This window comes from Lytechinus pictus, chromosome 14, assembly GCF_037042905.1.
Source record: "Lytechinus pictus isolate F3 Inbred chromosome 14, Lp3.0, whole genome shotgun sequence".
Classification (NCBI taxonomy): Eukaryota; Metazoa; Echinodermata; class Echinoidea; order Temnopleuroida; family Toxopneustidae; genus Lytechinus; species Lytechinus pictus.
In genome coordinates this window covers 11,415,367-11,437,229 of record NC_087258.1, presented here as the reverse complement: position 1 = coordinate 11,437,229, position 21,863 = coordinate 11,415,367, and the positions used below count along the sequence as shown (strand labels likewise).

Sequence of the window (21,863 nt, the reverse complement as noted above, 5' to 3'; positions counted from 1 at the left end):
AACAAAATCGTCAATAAAGGCCGAGGGCTCCCTTTACTCCATTTTCCCCGGCTTTGTAGAAAATTTGTGTACACAACTGCCCCCGCCCACACACCATTAGTCAATTTTAGATCCACCACTGGGGGCTAACCCTGTGGGTACCGTTTCTATAAGACTAACTACAAATGCACCATTTCTATCCAAATTTACTATCGGCCAATCAGGTTGACGGATTTCAGTAGCTTTTAACTGTTATTGCGAATTTGTTATTAAATCAAGTTTAATAAAACGGGTTCCGCATCTTCAATCCTGATTACTAGCATAAAGCATCATTATTATAATCATTTCCGGATTTCTGTATTTTTTTTTCTTGGGAGGGGTTATGGTGTCGTTGAATTCACTTTAAATGTATTTGATTAATTATTCCTTTCTCAATTTCAGCAAGGAAAACGTGCGCTTCAAGCCTTCTTATACCACAAGAGGACGTTGGCAGAAAATGCAAGTCCTGATTCTGGTGGCGAGAAAGCGAACTTTTAATTTGCTGCTGGTATCTCATACAGGGAAATATATATGATCGCCTTTCAGACAGTGATTCTGAGCCATCTTCTTTTCTTCTTGGAAAAAATCTATAAAGTAAACTTTATTTGATCATGTCATTTTCAAAAGGGGTACCGTTTAAAATGTTACTGTTACAATATAGCAATTTATCTCTCTGTGAGTTTAACATTTACTACAAAAAATGATTTAAAATAATTTACAGGGTTTAGGCGAATGCGAAGCATACAGTATGTACTCTATGTTACTAACGTTTTATCAACAAACTTTTTTATATGAACAATAATTCGGATTGTAACTGCAAAAGAGAACTAGAAAGTCACTCAAAATTTAATTGTTGTTGTACTTATGTTTAACTAATGATATTGATACCGATTTTATTGTCATAGATGTCTGAGAAACCAGAGTTAACATGGTTTTTTTTTCTACAATTCTCCAATTCATTTATTTCACATCTCTAAAACACAAACAACAAATAGGATACAATGCATCGAGATCAACCAATAAAAGGATTCCATAATAAAGTAAAATAACAATGAAAATTGTTTTTTTAATGGATAAAATGACAAAATACATAAGATAATGAATGGGATGTGAGGAATTAACAAACAGTCAATAGGCCTATCTAGGCTACTCCCTGATTAACATTAATCTATTAATGTATGATGAAAAACTCATTTGCAATACTCAGTATATGGAATTATGATAATATAATTGCCGTAGAATAAAAAGTTCTTTATTTAATAAAAATAGCAAGTAATTTTTAGAAGTCTGATTACAATACAATACAATATAACATCATAAATATCGACTTTCATTTTCTGGTCTAATTCAAAATCACTTTTATGTTCACAAAATCACTGATCCTTATTAATATCTGCTACAGTTTTTACTGATCCCAAATATTACACTCTAAATCATTCAGTATACCATATTTCGTCGATCGTTTTGAGGAAAAATCATATTTAAGTTTATCACAACATGGAAATAATTTATGTTCCGTCTTTAGTACCTACTACCCTCTTAATCAAAATAAGTCAGAAAAGTTTCATTCTATTTTATATATGTATCTTTGTATGCTTTTATGTTGCATGTATGTATTGTCTATGAATTAGACCCTGTCAATGGCATAAGTATATTGTTAGTATTCTCTGCCATGGACCTGGGTTGAATGTGATACTTCTTTTGCTCAACAAAGATAAAAACAATTAAAATTATCACGTCCTCAGTGAGATTGAGTGAGTGTTAATTTTCCTTGCAAATATTCATGTCTTGTATTTATTCCAGTATTTCCCATAACATTCAGTATGATGCACCCAATTATACATGTAAGTGTATGTTAATACTTAAAGACAAATACACAAAAATAAGAACGTACATTCCACTGCTGTATGATTAAAAGATATCAAATCATATCTAATAACCCGTTTTCCATTTCAAAATCAACATATATATTTATAGGCAGTACGATTTCAAATATTCTCAATCTCAACTAACAACATAACTACTGCACGCTAGGTAAATAGTACTTTTCTGAATATAGCTTTACGTACAAAAATATAGGAACAAATACAACTGCGAATAATTGAGTATCTTCTATGAAACCTATAGTAGCCTGGGCGGGTGGGAGTCACAATGCATGGGATGAAGTAAAAACTTCAGTTTTTCATTCTACTTTATTTAGCAATTTTAGTTTACGCTATTTAGGTATTCTATGCTATTAGATTGCAGCATTATTATGCCACTTACCACTGAGTAATCTACATCCGGGTACTCAAGTCTCCTTAGAGAGTTTTCGCCTCCACGATGCACGACTTATTAAAGAACATAGAAAATGTATTGTCAAATGCCCTTCACGATAAAGAAAAAATAAGAAGGCTTTGTCGAAAATTGGTGAGTCAAAACATCAGCTCCGGACTAACGACGTATCTGCAGTTTTTCATCAGCTCCGAAACTTAGGACGAAATGGTTTTTCCAGTTCTTCGACTTTCGAAAAAGACCTCACAGTTGCTCATTGTCATTCGACGGGTATATTCAATACATTTACTGTGATATTGAATCTGTCCTCGTTGCAGTTTTGCAAACTCCCTACTATAACGATTGTGAGAACCATATATATCACTAATAGCTATCATACAGTATCTCACTGATTTAATGACTTTTCCCCATTCTGTTTTCGCTTATTACTCTAAAACAGCGTAATAAAAGAAACCAACGGTAAAATTAGCGACGCGCATGACGCAAGTGCGATATGATGCGCACTCCCCGTACACATCGGCGGTTCTTCCGTTGCGCGTGTGCACGCGTTCTCCTGGCTATCCCCGTAACATGCTGCGTATCGAATGACGTGCGGAATGTAGTTCTGTTCTTGCGTACCGTGATACAGATGGGCCCAGGGACCGTGCGCGTAAATCGCTACGTCAGCACCCCCGTGTGTTTCGGAGTATAATGGAACAACCGCATCTTGAATGAAATCTTTGGAATCTGAAAAAAAGAAAAGCAGCAAAGACATTATCATATAAGCCTATGGATCAGTAACAAACCACTATCAAGAGTAACAGGAATACGTATTTGGGTTTTCTTTTATAGCGATGTGACAATGTCTATATTCTATGTAAAGGGCCTAATAGGTTACTCTATCAAACTTCTGATGTACAAAATTGTAAGGCTTGGCAGATTACACGAAGAGCGTGACTGTTTTAAGGAAATAAATTTGGTAGAAGCACCTCGACACACAGAGGCTAGCTGAGCATGCGCAAGCACACGCTGTCTGTCGACTATGCTAGTCCTGAACGGTTGATGTTCGGACGTACGTAGTAGTCGTCTGGTAAACGTGTAAATCGAAAAGTCCCTAAAAGATAATGGGCTTTGAACTCACTATATTCTGAATTGTAGTGGTTCGGTCGTTCCCCGTTGGCTATGTAGCTATCAGCAAGACGGATCCCACCAGGACCGTTGGCGTAAGATAATGTCAAGTAAGGTTTATCATCGCTGCCATTGACGTTATCATCATAACCTGAAATAAACAATGGTGACAATTAAAATAACCATTAATGACGTAAATGCTTATCTGTTGACTGACAGATGAATAGTGCCATGAACATGATGGAAGCCAATAACAATAGCATCACTTCAATTCCAGACTCAATTGTTTGATGGTTTGTTTCGAAATCGATTATTTCAATCAATTCATTCATCAATAAACCCTTCCTTGAATCAATACATACCAAATATCGGGTTTCCTCTGCTCGGATATCCGCCCATAACAAAGGCATGCCCGTGATCCGCGGTTACCACAATCAACGTATCGGCACTATCCGTCATCTCGACGGCTCTTGCGACTGCTTCATGGAAGGCTATAGTATCGGTCAGCGCCTTGTTGGCGACACCCTGATGATGGGCGTGGTCGATCCGTCCGCCTAATAATTGAATAAGATAATTATGATAATAATATTATATAGACCTATTATCACTCCATTTTTCCATCTTTATTCCTCTTTTGTGGTTCTTCTTTAGATTGACCCACCCCCGGTGGTCCCATGGTGTTGACATAATTTATTCGTGAAATTAATGATATAACCATTTCAACTCTTAAGGCCCTATAGATGTTTAATGTTACAGACCAAGCAGGGGCGTTCGGCGAGAAGGCTAAATTAGACCTACTAAAATTTTGATGATTCAATTGATCCATACTGTATAAACATGATAAACACCCCTTCCACGCATAAAGCAACGATGGTGCCTCTCTCCGCCGCCTGTAGAACAGACAACACAATACTCACATCATTTTTATTTATTTCACCAGTCTGTATTTTTTATTAATGACCAGTACACCACCTTTGTAACTATTACTTTTCAATCATTCTCAAGTAAAATTTAAAACAATCTGTTTATGCATTTCCGATATTCTTTTATAGTTTTTTTTTGAAATTTCACTAAACACTGAGCTAGATTTTTTTTATAGTTCGTATGTGTTGTAAGTTGATATTTGTACGCAATACTACATGTGGGGTGATTTGCTTCCGAGTGACAGCTTTTTATTATGCTTTTATCACCCCCTGGCCAGCATGTAGCACTGCGCTCCATTCTGTGTTGTTTGCTTTTGCTATGTATAAAAGTAATTTATGTTTGTATCATGATTTGGTCAAATAAGTAAATAATAATAATAGTATTCATTACGTTAATACCTCGGTCACATATGACCTACGGCGGCCGTACGGCGAGTCGAAAACATCCGTTTTATTCATTTTTATTCAAACCACCTATAATTATGTAGCTGGTATAGAACAAATGTTAAAACGGCTGTTTTCGACTTGCCGTACGGCCGCCGTAGAGCAAATGTGACCAAGGTATTACCGACAAAATAGCCTTTGTTCGGTGAAGGGAACAAGGCTATGCATCATATTTATCATCATGTAACTTAAAGTTCATAATACTCAAGAACAGGATGAAATACCGAAATATCAAGTCTCGCGGATAAATTCGGTTCGATTGGTCTCGTGCAAACCGGTTAGTTGTAATCGCTCCGACTTACTTTCTACCATAAGGAAGTATCCGTCTTCATCGTTGCTCAACATGTTGATCGCAAGTTCCGTCATCTCGGCGATAGAGGGCTCACCAGCAGTGTCATTCAATCTGTCAGTCTCGAACTGCATATGGCTCGGTTCGAACAGACCTACAAATAATTAACAGATGTAATTCAAAAAATGTAATTCAAACTGAATGCCCCCACTGGGGACGTTACTGCAGTTTTCATGGCATATTATTCAGATAAAAGTACACTGGTTCTGTGAAAAGAACGGCTTGTTTCCTCTTGCTCAACCATGCAGATTTTCTAATTTCGTGTTGACACAGTCATGACTCTAAACCCATACATTTGGTAACAAAATTTTGGTCCGATTGCCGTTTCGTCAACCGTCACTTAGATTAACCGTAGTTTTGTGACCAGACCAGGGGCCGCGGAACGGTTTTCAAAGTGGGGGGCTGACCATGCAAAAAATCACAATCATATGGTCATTTTTACGTTTTTGTACACGGTTTTGGAAAAAAGTGGGGGCTGAAGCCCCCCCCCCCCCCAGCCCCCACAACCTCCCCCCGCTGCCGCGGCCCCTGCAGACAGTCTAATGTCTTATTCTTGCTCTTGTTGATCATAAATAATCTTAAAAGCTCAAAATATGTTGTTTTGCATGTCAATTTAATTCTCACCTAAGAGAAACTCGGTGGATGAAAGATCGACTTGTTCAAGAGCAGTTTTATTCCACACGTACTGGGACGAGAACAAAAATTTATCTGATAGCCATTGATCGATCAAATTGCGACCGTCTGTTCGGGAGCCTGTGGTGTTCTCGGCAGCGTACTCGGGGTCAAGGGTTGTGTTGGGAAGGAAATTTCTCCGACCACCTCCAAGAATGACCTGAATATTGGGAAATAACAATGAATATAAAATGACCGATACAGGTTTATGATTCAATACTTTACAAAAACGACGATTATCGACAAAACCTTTTCTGTAAATGCAATTTCTTAACAATTTACTTTTTATTGATGGGTGAAAGTCTTTTCTTTGTTTATAACAATGTTTGGTCTAAGCGGATTATACAATGATATTTTGGAGGGACGCTAGAGAGATGATGTTTTACACTTTCTATTTTAACAGTTTAAGGCTCCTAAAACGCCTCTGCAGTTGAATGAATTATTATTAACAGGTACCTGCAACTTTCCTGCAGGAATCCGCCAAGTAGCTTTTTATTGCCAATCCTCACCGATCATCACATTTCATTATGGCCAAAATAATGGGGGATTCGGGAAATTTCAAGCCACTACGAAAAGACGGATTCGACCAAACAAAGCCCGATTCCAGCAAGATCATGAAGATGATGAAGCACAGACTTTTGACAAGTTGCCCTACATATAACAAATCCAGCTTTGATACGGGCCAGTTTAATATTTGAATTGTTATTATGAATCATAGTGTTAAGTATCACTTTTCTTAATGGGGAATTCTGAATAAAGATTTTATTATTATTATTATTTATTCGGCATTTCAAAATACATAAATTACAGTACAATACAAATTACATAAACAATAGGACATACGTGACATAGTACAAAGGACCTGGAATAGAGATGAAGGGGCTGCCTGGGTTAGGAAAAGGTTAACTAAATTACCATGACCCACAGGTCTTCCTTCCAGCACCCCTTTACCTCCATCCAGGTCAGTATAAGAATATAAAAAGAAACATATGAATTAAAAGTATACAACTGAAACTGGCAACAGTTAATTTGGCGAAACAACATATACCATGGATCCATCAGCAATCATCATTTCAATAGATTCATTGCAATATAAATAATAAAAGAAAAGAAAAATAATAACAAACACCATAGGTCTATTTGATGTGTTTTCCTTCAGCAAGAAAGTTACCCACATTATGCTGCACTCAACCCAGGTGAGGTGAATGGGTACCCGGCAGGAAGAAATTCCTCGAATGCCAGAGCGCCTGTAGGCAGCACGGCTATTGCCGGGGTAATAATGATAATATTATTTTTAATGCGCAGTAATACATATAGAAATTGTGCAACGTAAGTGTACAATTATTATAATAAATTGTTATTGTTATATCCTATAGTTGGTGATTACGACCTGTAGATCCCATTCCAATGATGCTCCTGCTTGATTTGGGGGAATAATCTACTTGGGAAAAAATCTCAGTCTTCTTACATTAATAAAGTTGTTTTCCTCAACTAGCTGCCTAGCGATGTCGATACAGCCATCATGAGCCTCCTCATCGGGCACCTGTCCATCATTCTCCCAGTTTCTATCCGGTGAGTGAGCGTACGCGGCCGCTGGGGTCGCATGGGTTATGCGAGCAGTGCTGATTAAGCCTGTAGCTTTGCCTTTTAAATAACATGAAGACGGTAATGTAATTAATAAATAGTGATTTCGTCACAGAGTAAATCAACCTTTTAAATATCGTTTGATAATTGATAACTCTAGATACATTATTATTCATGTAAGAAATGAGATCACATTTGGGTCGTAACCTGACGCCCCCTAAAAACAACTTTTGAGAAAACTGCAACGCATTTAAAGGTGCATGATCCCCCCCCCCCTCCTCCGGCGCGGTTGGACAGTTTTGTACTCGCCGCCATCTTCATTTGTGTGCAGCTGTTAAACATCAGCGAGTCATGCAGCACGTGCACACACAAGGCGTACACGCTACGCTGATTTTGGCTGCATCGGCATAATTGGCACAAACATCTGATGACCTCACATTATGCGGCAAAAGGATGCGGAGCCAACCTGCTAAGATCTTCAAACAGCCGAAGCGTACGCGATCTGAGAATCATCAGAGCATGGGTAATCGGAAAATGGCATCTGCGTACGCATCGTGTAAAGTTGGTGTCAATGGGCAGCTGGCACGACGGCACCGTCCGCAGCGCGTACGTATGTCCAACAGCGCCCTCTGAATACGGGAATCGTGCACCTTTAAATGAATATGAATGAAAATACGACACACGATTGTTAATATATACCTTTACATTTTACATATTATTATCAAAAATCTCTATACACCTAATGCTTCTTGGGAAAAAAATGTGCTAAATTGTGTTCATCGATAGGCCTACTGGGTCACTCGATATTCAGAGAGAAATATAACAAAATGAACAAAAACAATGAACGGAAACATAATATTCATGCAGTAACATCTTTGATATATTTTGTACCTGCTCGGCTCGCCTGGACTAAAACCGACTCCACTTCGCTTCCGGCAACAGACGCACAACTTCCCCTTTCGGCCCCGTCATCGATTCCAACTGTTCCGGCTTTAGCCTTCACGCCGCACAAGAACGCAGTCGCAGTCCCGGCCGAGTCCGCAATCTGTTGATCCGTATTGTATGTCTGGCCGAGTTTAAGGAAGGAGTTAAATGACGTTAACAGTGAATCAATAGTGCAGGTATCACAGGCCTAATTCATTTCCCATAGATTCGTGTGTTAAAGTGGCACTTAAAAAAATTCATTAAAAATATGGAGAAAATTCGAGGGTTGAATGTTTACTACCAGTGGACAGGATATATGTCTGAGATTCCATATCTGACCAGAAAAGGGTACCTCGACCGGCTCATTTTTAAAATAAATCGGCATTTATGAAGACTACACCTGACAGGATCAAATTCATCACTTGAGAGAGTAAAATGGCCCTAATTCTTCCGCCAGTAAAAAAATAGTTCCAAAGTTGTGATATATCTTTCCAATTTGGAAAAAGGAAGTTCAGTAGGTACCCTCCCTAGAATCAGTGTTAGATTGTCAATCATATTCATTCATTTTTGTCAATCAGCAATATCAAATTTCAAAATTGAGCAATGGGTTGGCTCGAATGAATATCTTTGGCCTGCCAGTTGTAGTTAGGCCCGTATGACCTTTATTATTATTTGGCACATGAAGGTTTATTTTTAAATTACCTTCCTGTCTTTTCTTTAACATCTGTACACTCACTTTATCACAAAGAAATGCATGAAATATATACACAACAAAAAAAGTAAGTCCCCCCTAAATCAAATTGCTGTAACTTTTGAACGGAATTATTTTGAGATATGATATTTCGTGGTTTTCAACACTCATTAAGCAACTCCTGGTGAAAAATGAGATTGATCGCTTGAATCATGCATGAGTAATTAAAGATTGAATTAAAAATGACAATTTTTGAAAGTCACAAGAGTCGTTTTTCAGATTGTGCAAATACAAAGTTGGGCAAAAGTTGATTTTAGGTGAATTTTATGGTGTTATGCTGATTTACTATCCATCATTTAGCCACTCCACACACAATTTTGATATCGTATGTTCATGGTTGAGCGAGCACAATGTATTGCAGGGGCCGCGGAAGCGGGGGGGGCTGGGGAGCTTCAGCCACCCCCCCCCCCCACTTTTTCCAAAAGCATGTACAAAAATGTAAAAATGACCACACGATTGTGATTTATTGCATGGTCAGCCCCCCCCCCCCACTTTGAAAACCGTTCCGCGGCCCCTGTATTGTGACGTATCATCATAGGGGTTTATGGTAGTATCTACAACTTGTTAGATCATGTTAAAATTTGAAAATGTTGATGTCTCCCCCGATTATAGGCCCCTCCCCCATTTTAAAATTCTGGATCCACCACTAATTTGTCCATGAATTAAACTGATCATGAGAAATTGTAAGGAAAAGAATACATTTATGCAGTATAAAGAGTTTTCATTCCTAAGATTTCGAATGTGCTCGCTCAACCATGAAAATTTTAAAAGTTCGGAAAGTGTGAGGTGAAAGAAATGATGGATGATAAAAACAACAGCAATTAAAGTCACATTTAAACCGAATTTTCCCCCAATATTTACTTTATTACCCTTTAAAATGAGTCTGTGACATTGAAAATACCAATTTTCCCACTTTGATGCGTGCTCACTCATCCATAAACAAATCGATTTCATTTTTGCACAGAATTCTGCCCATAGGTTGATAAACATTACTGCCAAATGACATTGCTAAAGACAGCCTTGAAAAAAAGTTCCAACATATTGCATAAGGGGTTACTTATTCTTAAACATATGCACCCATAGTGTACAGGCGCGTAGCCAGGGGGGGGCGGTGGGGGCGGTCGCCCCCCCCAAAACGTCCCCAAAAAGAAAAAAAAAGAGAAGGGAAAAAAGAGAGGAGAAAGGAAAAAGGGAAGGGAGGAAAGGGAAGAAAGGTAGCTTTGTGTTTTTTTTTCTTTTTATTCTTTATTTTTTTCTCAACAAAAAGAGAAATTCCTTCACTCTTGCTCTAAATTTATATGTGAATTTTGTAGCTTTGTGTTTTTTTTTCTTTTTATTCTTTATTATTTTCTCAAAAGAGAAATTCCTTCACTCTTGCTCTAAATTTATATGTGAATTTTGCTTCCGCGCTGTGCGCGGTTAAATGACAATATTGAAGTTTTCCATTGTTTCCCCCACCCTTTCTCTAACCCTGTTTTTCCACCTCAGCTATATGTGTTTCTTGTCAGTTAAAGATCAATTGTATGCATTAGGGCATGGAATTAGAGTAAGGTTAGGCCGAACTATATGAAGTTATCTTTTTTTTAATTGATTGCGCAACTTCTGGTCGGGTCGGCTCCGGGCGGGTAGAATTTTTATATAAATTTCTGCCGTCACCTCCATAAAGTCAACTTCTCCCGCTTTTCAGCTCATAACTAAACAACCATAAATAAACCAAACAGGTTCCTAATTTTAAAAGAGGAAGGTATAAAATTCGTGTCGTATTAAATAAAAAAGTACAAAATTTTTAATCAAATTCTATTAAATTTCATGTCATTTTCCTGCACATTCATCCCCTGTCCTGTTTTGCGCACTCAGTTTGAAATTTTGAATGACACTTAATTTTCTTTATAATTCAAAATGAAGCGCTTCAGGATAAGTCAAAGAAATTAGGCATCCTTTTTTTATATAATTTCAATAAATTACAGAAGTTTCAACTTTTTGCGCACTATTTTCCTTGTAATGAAGTTCAATAATCTTAGAAAATCAATTGAATTAGAGCCGATGGGGTATTTGAGATATCTGCATTTGATGAAACGTCCGCCCTTTGAAATGTCAGAGTTTCATTGCTCTGCGCGGGGAGGAATATCTTCCTCCCGGCATATAGACTTCTTCTCCTCTGTTTTGCGAGTTAAAGATATGCACTGTCGCTAAATTGTTTGTAATCAAATCTGATCTTTCCAAGGGAAGTATTCAATATATCTTTGAGAATACCCTTTTCTCGGCGGGACCCTTTTCATGGTGCATTTACCGCCCCCTCCAAAATGAAATCCTGGCTACGCGGTTGATAGTGTACACAAGTCTATGAGAGAGGAAGTCAAATTTTTAACAAAAATAAAATGAGGGTTTGTTTCAGTTATATCATGAAACTTCGCACATGGCTTCAGAGTAACACTATCCAAAAGGCGCGCACACCAAAATAACGTTTCAATACGGCACAGAGTGGGGCCAAGGCATTGAACTTTCTTCTCATTTGCATAATTTTCGAATATTGTGTGCTCACTGATGCATTAAACATCGGGATTTTCATAAAAATCAAATCAAATGAACTATGCAAGGAGGTTTGTGACAGATATCCATAGTTACAAATTGCATTTTTTCCAATAACGTAAAAAAGAGCTAATCACATTCCACATGTTCATCCAAGCGTGAATGTGTAATTAAACGCCCTTGAATCATTGAAGCATGTTAATTGGTCATGAAAATAACAAAAAAGTTGAGAAAAGATCATTTTCAGTTACCAAAATGAAACAATACATGCCTATGATATTTGTAAATCGTATTTTTTGTTTTCAATAAATGTTCATTGAACCGTGAAACGATGAATATTGTTGAAGATACTCTTCCCAAAAATAACTGTCATCATATTCTATCATTTTTATTGATAGAAATGTGTACAAAATCCAATTATAGCAAATTTGGACTTGTGTTTATTCAACCGTAAAATTTAGCCAAAAAAGTTGTATCGTCTTTTAGAAAGTACCTTTTACAAGCCTTCTGACTATTTTTCATGATGAGAATGTGGAATTAGTTCCAATAAAATGGAATCAAAGTAATGATATTTGGCTTGTGACTTTTGAAAAGTGACATTTTTGCCTTTTGACGGTGCTCACTGAAGCATGACGTAAAATACGTCCATAACATTTACTCAGACGATAGCTTATAAAATTACCTACACGCTCATGTAAAAATATATTTAAAAATCGCATTGGTTCGGAAATTATTGATGTTTGTTTAAGGGGGGACTTACTTTTTTTGTTGTGTATACATATGTGTTATGTAATGAACAATTTTAATGTTACTCCTGTATGTCTAGTGCCCTATGGATTTACACACATCCTATACCTGCCTATATATGTAGTTCAACAATGAATGGATGCAATGTAGGGCCCAAAATCCTATAATGCAAAATTGTAGATATGCATAGTGTGCATATCTGGATGCAAGAACTGCCCACAATATAAATACCAGATTTACATGAGTTAAATGAGATAACAATAAAAAGAAATGAGAATTAATATACAAGCATACTATACATTCACATCTTCCTATGACAAGGGGTGTAAGAGAGAGAGGGGGAGAGAGGGGGGTTAGATGGCTTGTATTCTAAAGGGATGGGGGCTAGTCTGGCTAGAAATAAGTAAAAGTTAGAACAAGATAGCAGTAGCACTCCTTCTCAGCCACCCCCTCCCCAGACATACTTACTCTGCTTACTCTACCCCCCCCCCCCCCTCTTTCTTGAATCCACCACTCTTCAGTCAAATTCTAAAGTTCTCTCTTCTCCATCCCTTTCCCACGAGCCATTTTCCCAATTGCAATTGATCAAGGCTTATCTAATGTTTAGTGTAACCTGTAATGGGTGCTATCAGTGGCGTACCTAGGATTTTCCACGGGGGGGCAAAACCGCCCGCCCAAAAATTTGACAAGCGACAAAAAAAAAAAAAAAAAAAAAAAAAAGGTCTTCGATCACAAATAAAAGATTTCGTTCCAGGAAAAAATTGACAAGCAAAAAAAAAAAAAAAAAAAAAAAAAAAAAAAGGTCTCCGTAGGTACGCTAGTGGTGCTATACACGATAACAGCAGCGCTCGTTGGTATACGAAAACACACGAAAACATGCAACACAGAGACTACGTTAGCCCAAGTTACACAGCCTAGCCTAGGTATACAAACACAAAGGTACTAATCACAATTCATTACCTGATATACCCCCTATACAGCCTTGCATATAGCCATTAAGTCAGTTTTTGGACCTCATGATGATTGAAACATGTATACTAGTGCAAATAATTTGCTACTGAAGAGTTTGGGCAGGTATTTCATCCACTAGGGAATTCCCCTTGTAGGCTATAGTCAAGGTCATTATAGGTATCATACACAGGCCTAATTCATTTCCCATAGACTCGTGTGTTAAAGTGGCACTTAAAAAAAAATCATTAAAAATAAGGAGGAAATTCGAGGGTTGAATGTTTACTACCAGTGGACAGGATATATGTCTGAGATTCCATATCTGACCAGAAAAGGGTACCTCGACCGGCTCATTTTTAAAATAAATCGGCATTTATGAAGACTACACCTGACAGGATCAAATTCATCACTTGAGAGAGTAAAATGGCCCTAATTCTTCCGCCAGTAAAAAAATAGTTCCAAAGTTGTGATATATCTTTCCAATTTGGAAAAAGGAAGTTCAGTAGGTACCCTCCCTAGAATCAGTGTTAGATTGTCAATCATATTCATTCATTTTTGTCAATCAGCAATATCAAATTTCAAAATTGAGCAATGGGTTGGCTCGAATGAATATCTTTGGCCTGCCAGTTGTAGTTAGGCCCGTGTGACCTGCAGTTACCCATCGACATCAAAAAGCTGGATGGAGCTCGTTGTATGCTGCCGCATGCACGATCTTGAAGCTACTGGTAAAGTACTCCATGACACAATATGGGGCCATGCATCTGCGCATATACGCTACCGTACTCCTTCTTGGTGGTTTTCTTTTTTTTCTGACTAAGCAGCATAGGTTCCATACTGCAATATGATTGTTATACATTGCGAGTGCTCGTATAGAACATTCATGTTCGCTTTCGTGTGTTTTCGTTCGGCGACGCGTACGGGGCAATCAGCGACGCAGAGGTGAATGAATACGTGTTCCAAGGGCATGAGAGGTGATAAAACATACATCCGCCGCGTATTAAAACCATCGCTTGCCACCTTTCGCAATCCTCACGGACGCTAATATTAGGGTCCCCTAACACAAAAGTTAACGCTTAATCATACACTTGATTTTTAAGATTGATTGTACATTATAGTCAATAGAATCAAACGTAGAAAACTGCTCTACAATCAATGCTAAGCTTTGTGTTACAGGGGGGTTACAGGCCCTACAGATCTGCTTTTCGTGTGCAAAATTCTTTCCCGCGACACCCGCACCATACATGCATGTACATTACGACTGATGGCTGGAGATATTCGAAATGCAGGACCTACAATAGATTATGACATGGATAAGAAAGTGGTTTTTCAAACAAATCGAGTTCATATTGAGTGAGGAAAAGGTACTGAATTAAGGCTTAGATATAGATCATTACAGTCCATCGAATCGATATTGCATTTAATGTGGATTATTGGTGGATCTCTGGCAATTGATTCAATGGGCCAAATCACCTCTCCAGCCGAAACCATTTCGCATGCGTTGATTATGTACACAGCATGTATACGTCTGAACACGGGTTTTTTCTTTTGTTTACTCCTACACAAACGATATGCCTCTAGCACACAATGTAACGGGCATTATGTTTTACTTTCCCCAGAAATAGGGGATTAGATTCGAATTCCCGGGGGGGACCACTTCCATTGATGAGTGGATACCAGGCACGACCATGCGGTTTCGAAAAGCACCCTAAACAAGGGAAGCAAGGCTTTTCCAGATTATGAAAATGCATCTCTTAACAAGTATTTAGCTTGTGAAACCCTACAAGTATTGAAAACATATCCTCCTTTTCAGTATTTTAAACATCGTTTTTGACACCCTTATAACGTTACATAGGCTTATACGTAACGTACTTGCCCACTCTTTCCCTTTTTACGCGTGGTCGCGCCTGGTATCCACTCTTCAATGGAAGTGGGCCCCCCGGGCGGCCTCTCCAGCTCTGGGAGGAACCAAATGTGGCTTTGGAAAGTCGTCCTAGATCGGATATATCGCTGTTACCATAGTAGCAACCAGAATTTTGCACACGAAACGCATGTTGAATGTTTCCGTTGAAGATGCGAAAAGAAAAAAATCTCATGTCACACAATTTGCATTGCAGGACAGAGTTTTACGACCATGACGACGGGCCCAAAAGTCTCTTCCAAAATCAACTAACGTCGTAAATAAGCGTTCGCATTCTCCAACGAAAGGTCGGGGCTTTTGCAACTTCAACGCAGCCGCCTGTGTGAATAGCCCTTGTGTGTGTTTTATCAAAATTTGTCGTGATTTTTTATTAGCTCAGAAGCACTGTTACCATGGTAACTGTCAGATCAAACATATTTTGTCCGACATGTTTTTTTCTGAAATGTACGTAGTCCTGTTTATTAACATTTATGGAGACAGATTGCTCTTGGTCTTCACTTTCAAGTTTGCCCGAGGCCTGCCAGACAAAGCAACAAGCGATACATTCTCTTTAAAAAAAAACCGCGTCAAATTTGGTAAGTTTGCCCCTTGGTGTACTTCGACCGCGCTGTCTCACCTTCGACAGGGCCACGTGTGGAAAATCATCCCATGCCAAGGAGTCCTCCTCACCAGTCTCTCCATTCAGCTGACCCCGAAGGATTCGGGCAGCGGTCGTGGAGGTGATGTCCATGCCGTCTCCTAGGAAGAAGATGACATTTTTCGCGATGCCTCGGTTCTGTTCGCGATTCAGGGCATTCCGGAGTGTTGTCTGGGCTTGGTTGTTCCAGAATGCAGCATCTGCAATTGATAAGCGAAAATAATATATCTTGACATAAATTATGAGGGGAGCCCTGGTCACAATCATCTCCTGAGGACTTCCGATTCAGAGGATTTAAAAAACCCTAATTAACATTAAGTACATGAAGGAAGCAATGGTATATATAAAAGCCCATAAATGGATACTTATCAACCACGACCACAATATTCAATGACAGATTAGATCTTTTTGGTACGAGGGGGATTCGAACGTACCGACCCCCATCTCCCGCATGATTTAAGAATAGGGGTTCCCTGGTTTTTATGCTTATAGCATACAGACGTCTTTCCTCGTGACGCAATCACACACAAAAACATTTGTGTCATATCAAATTGATGGCAGTCGCTTATCACATTTATACAATTATCAATAATTTTTCTCGTTTATTTTCTTCCCTTAAAATGATATGTCTGAACTTGATCCTAAATGACACGGCATTATTCACCGTATCAAGTTTATCCCAAGTGCGAAATTGCTGTTTGATTACTGTTTTCAAGTTTGTAAATTTTGACCCTCATGGTCCCCCATATTCCTTACTTGAGGGGTGTGTTATTTCATTTCACACGAATTTAATGTGGCTGGTTATTTGATTGGTGCTTCCAGCTACTTAAACTCTCTTTGAAAACGCCTTTAGTATATGTTTATTCCCTTGACGCATTATACTGGAGATTTACATTACTGATTCGGCTGTATAATTATAGGGTCGCCTTTTGAGGCACTTTAGGATTTACATAATTTATTCAAGTTTGATTACTTTGGGTCAAACTTTGTAAGTTGTAATGAAAAGAGAGTACAAACAAAGACACAATCGAAAGTCGAGGTAGACTAAAACAGACACCAGCTAAAGAAAGTGCAAAGAGAGATGGTACTGATATAAAAAGGTTAGGGACCAATAATTAGATGACCTGTTGCACTCTGAAAGAATCACTTCATATCTATCTTGAAATGGGTGTTGCAATAACAGAACAATCCTTCCTCCTTTTTATCACTTATCACCCATTATATCCTCTTATTCATTGATTTGATAAAGGCAATGTACTACAGCTACTTCGGAAGGTTTGTATCCAATTGTTCTATAAAAAAAAGATTCTCTAACTCTTAATAAAAATCATATTCAAAATCATGACTAGACCCACGTTGTATAGGCCTGCTCTCAATTTTGTCTTATTACCGTTTTTCCCAAATACCCAAATATCATAGTGACTAGGTCTAATTTAGTGTCATGCATGCAGAGATGGTCTCAATTCGAGTTCGTCTACTTATAATTATAGGGGCCTTGGTTAATAAGTTATACCATCGGGTATACCATGGGTACCGACAGGAAGTAATTCAAAAAAAAAGCTGTGTGCACCTGATAGGTAGCCTAGCTTAGCCGGGTAATAATAATAGCAGGGCCCGCTGGGAGAACAGTTTTCGGAACTGAAGTGGCTACCCTGGGTAAATATACCGTTATTATTATTATTAGTATTATTATCGACATGATAGATATAAAACAAATAATTAGAATACACATGTATTAGAGCAAGTGGATAGTAGACGAAAACTGGGAAAAAAATATATGAATTGGGGAAACGACATCAGTGGCGTAATGAGCCCAAACTTTTTAGGGGGCCATATATGAAGTATCGGGCAAATTTTTTCAAAAGTTGTGAGCACAAAAGTCACCAAGTGCATTTGCACAAAATCCTTCAATTTCACGTCAGAAAATGCAAAAGCACCTCCATGACAAGCTCGATCGCTTTGCTCTCTAAACAAAGCGTTGTGGCGTGTGCCTTTAATCCAAACAACATGTGAAGTTACAAATTGATGCAGAGGTTTGTGGTTCGAGCCCAGGTCACGTCTTTCGGATGGTAACGTTAAAGGTCAATCCAGACCTAAATAATGATATCTCATCGATACACGTATGATAAAACTCAATTACACATGCAACCTCGCTTTCGAGTTAGCTTCGAAAAGTTTTAGGCGTTTTGCCCCCCCCCCCCCGGAAAAAATAAACACGACCATATGTATCTTCTTACTAGTAAACATTAACTTCTTTTAATCCTTTACCCAGAATGCAACACTTTGATGGTGTAATGTCATGATATGTAATCTGACCGTAATGTTATGATCTGGTTGCCCTTAACCAGTTAACCATGTTCACAATATTCATAACGCAAAATAACCTCGACTGTGACCTACACTCACGTGTTTCCAAACATAGCCATTATGCCACAGTTGTTGTTGGCCTACCATATTCACAGTGCATCGTTTAACAATGATATGATCTGTGTAAATGCCGTGGCCGAGTGGTCTAAGGCACTTGAAAGCCTGTGGTTCGATCCCCGGCCAATGTACTGCATGCCCGTGAGCGAGGCATTTAATCAACAATGGACATTAATCCTACACTCAAATAAATGAAAAATGCTATGTGTCCGCTTGTTTGTTTGTTTGTTTATTATTGTTTTCAAGACTACTCATCTGCATGTCATCACCTTTGTGATATTTGTGCAATTAGCGACAGCAGATGCTAGAATACAAGCGGAAGGATCCAGGTTGAGGGTTTCCTAATTGGGTGGGACAATTTTATTGATTGGTAATTTATAAATAAATGAAAAATGCTATGTGTCCGCTTGTTTGTTTGTTTGTTTATTATTGTTTTCAAGACTACTCATCAATTTTGTGAGATTTGTGCAATTAGCGACAGCAGATGCTAGAATACAAGCGGAAGGATCCAGGTTCAGAGTTTTCATAATTGGGTGGGATAATTTTATTGATTGGTAATTTATATATTTTTTGATAAAAAAAGGGGGAAATTGTCCGCCAAGAAAAATTTGACAAGCGGGAAAATGGTTTATCGCTACGAAAAAGATGATAACTTACCCCAAAATAGTATTATTTTTAAAAATGTGTTTAAAAAACGAATAAATGAATGCTTTAGAGTAATTTGGACTAGACTACCCCGATGATCTTCTAATTCATAGACCTACTGATCCCTTCCAATTCTAACTAATGAAACCTTCTTTTTCGACATCTTATGTTGCTTCAATTCAGATAAAGAGCCAGGATATTTTTCTAGAACGGATCTTTAGACGGATGACACGACATTTGCTCCTAAGACATTTTCTCCGGCTTTAAATGTAGAATTAGGATTGTAATAGTCTTTGGTTCAGAGCAGTGTAAACATGGGGGTAAGGATTAGGGTTAATTTAGTTTTGGAGGTTAGATTTTATGTTTGGCTTGACGTGCAGATTTCCCATCGGAGCAAATTGTTGTCGCCAGAGCAAATGTCACGGAACCATAAGACAGCCTATAAACTAAGGTGACGTAATTTTTTTCCTCAATTGAATAAGAGGGACTCAAAAATCTTATTTCGTCCTTGTCCTTTCCCTTGTTTAATCATCTTTGTATTCGGTACTTTAAATCAGGGGATGGGCGACTGTAGTCTGTAGGCCACCTAATTAAACTATAGCACTGATCTGGATTTTTTTTTAAGTATTAGAGTATCCAAATCAGTGCTGCAACTCCCCCCCCCACATGGGCTTCAGCGCAGAGGATTATCTTTTGTGTTAGGGGGACGCGACAGTAGATACCCCCCCCCCCCCCATAAACAAAGGAAAGTCCTCTGCGCTGACGCCTATGCACCCCCCCTCCCCGTAATGCCTCTCCCGTTTTTAGTCAGAGATATAAATATAAATACTATTTAAGAATAACAAGGGCAAATTAATCGTCATATGGCTTTCGCTTTCTAGCGACAGGATGCAAAACCAAAAGGGAGCGGTTGAATTTGACATTGTAGTCTACATCTTTGAAAATATAGGCCAAATAAAACTGGTTCATAATTACAGACAGGAAAGGCATAAAAATTATATTAATATAGAATACATCAGTAATAGACCCATCCCCCAACCCGGCCCCGATCCGGCACGTAACCATGGTAACTGTGCTTATAACCACATGTTTACCACCATTGTGAAAACCCTAAAAAAAGGCCATTATACGCAATCAATATAAACACAAAAATATAAGATATGAAATATACGTTGATACAAAATAACAGTTACGAGTATATCATACAGATTGTTTAAATCAATTAAAGAAACAAAATTCTAGTTAATTAATATTAATCACAGTATTATGCCAGTGCAATGAATTAAATAGCATATGTTGATCAGGATTTCCAGAAGAGATACCTAGACATTTCGATAGCGGTGGGGCAAATATAGGCGCGGTGCCAGTGGCAAGTTGTCTAAGGCGCCCGACTACACATAATGAAAGTCCGGGGCTCGATTCCCGGCACGGCCTTTGACCGAGGCGTTTTTCTGAACATTGCTCTTTTATCTTGCATCAAATTAATGAAAATGCTTTGTGCATTATTGATAACAACGTGTAGAGTAAAGGTGTTTTATATATATATATATATATATATATATATAACGAGAGAGGCGTGGATATATGTACCAATCGCTTTGATCATTGTTTATAATATATGTGTGAAGAGTAGAGTAGAATCAAGGATGAAGCAAAGTATATACTATGTTGTAAAGCTTTCGGCCCTGGCCGACACAACCCTAATTCAGAAGAATTTGCTATGACCCATGTCAGGTAATAATTCACCTTACTTTTTATTTCTGTTGAGTATGATCCTTTGTTATTCCGTGTATTACCATATGATTTCTCTTAATTTGCTATTATTTACATTATGTTTGTTCTGTTGCTTATTCTATGATTTGCTTTATTTGTTTTGTTTAGCAAATAAAAACTGAAGAAGGCCAGGGCCGAAAGCTTTACAACATAGTGTATACTTTGCTTCATCCTTGATTCTACTCTACTCTTCACACATATATATATATATATAATAAACACAAGTTCACAAGGTTGACTGGAGGTTCATCAAATTTAATATATATATAATTAAAAGGTGCATGACGATACCCCTTTCCTCAATAATTATTGATAGGCGTTACAGAGAGAGATGACCTGGGCCCGTTGCCAAAATAGGAGTTGTGTTTAAACGCAAGTCAAAACATCAAGCGCAAGTAAAGAAATGCTCGCTTTTGATTGGTTGAAAATCGAGATGCGTTTGATTTTATATAGAGTTCCGTTTGATTACAACTCTTTCTGCAACCGGGCCCAAATCGATCTATTTTTTTAAATCTTCTTTCGTCTACATCCCTTACTTCTTCTTTTATTTGTTTTTGTTTACTAATTTTACATTAAGAAAATCATAGATGCGATTTCCCTCCCCCCCCCCCTCCCCCTCCCCCGACCTATGGGTCCACCCCTCTTACCTTGGTTCGAAAGGCTGAATCTACCTTGAGCTGTGGTGAGAGCTAGAAGAGCGGAAAGGGAAAGCAGAAGCACCAGATATGTTGTCATGATCTCTGCCGGTTCACCGGGGATGAATCCAGAATAACGAAATACAGTGTGAAGCTAGAAATCGAATCTGATAAAGGCGGTTCTTTCCTCCCCACACTGATTTCACTAGGATGATCTCTTTCAAAAGCTTCAGGTTGTTCGAATGAGAACACTCTTTTGGGAAGAGTGCGTATTGGGCAGCTTCGACTTCATTAATCCACATGCAGTTGAAGCAAGTTTCACTGCTTGATTACCCTCGCCATCATCTCTTTGTATTTCGTCGTGATCACTCCCCGTCTTGGCTTTTCAGAGTCTGAAAGCGGGCTTAAAGCTTGATAATGGTAATGACGGAATGGTAGTCACACCAACGAAACCGACTCCAAACCGACCGATGGTATGTCATTGCAAATAACGTAATAGCTTTGATCGGTCCGGACGAGGATTTGCCGGTGTGACCTCCCGGTTTAGGTGTCTCTGTTCTC

The 21,863-nt window shown here is 38.4% G+C and overlaps 2 protein-coding genes across 4 annotated transcripts in view; one reads left to right on the top strand and one right to left on the bottom strand.

Annotated features, from left to right (window-relative positions):
* LOC129275878 (uncharacterized) overlaps positions 1-1,553 on the top strand; it is a 14,876-nt gene extending 13,323 nt beyond the window's left edge. For all 3 annotated transcript variants that reach the window (XM_064109303.1, XM_064109305.1, XM_064109304.1), the window contains exon 8: positions 421-1,553. In XM_064109303.1, the coding sequence (XP_063965373.1) occupies positions 421-516 (96 nt within the window). In that variant the 3' untranslated portion in view covers positions 517-1,553. The remainder of the gene's footprint in view (positions 1-420) is intronic.
* Positions 1,047-21,863, bottom strand: LOC129276630 (alkaline phosphatase-like). The gene is made up of 9 exons (XM_064109302.1): positions 21,315-21,863; positions 15,805-16,025; positions 8,263-8,437; positions 7,256-7,431; positions 5,740-5,947; positions 5,069-5,209; positions 3,762-3,953; positions 3,413-3,550; positions 1,047-3,018 (listed from the first exon to the last, which is right to left on the bottom strand). The coding sequence occupies exons 1-9, from the start codon at positions 21,400-21,402 to the stop codon at positions 2,723-2,725; spliced, it is 1,635 nt and encodes a 544-aa protein (XP_063965372.1). The 5' UTR covers positions 21,403-21,863; the 3' UTR covers positions 1,047-2,722.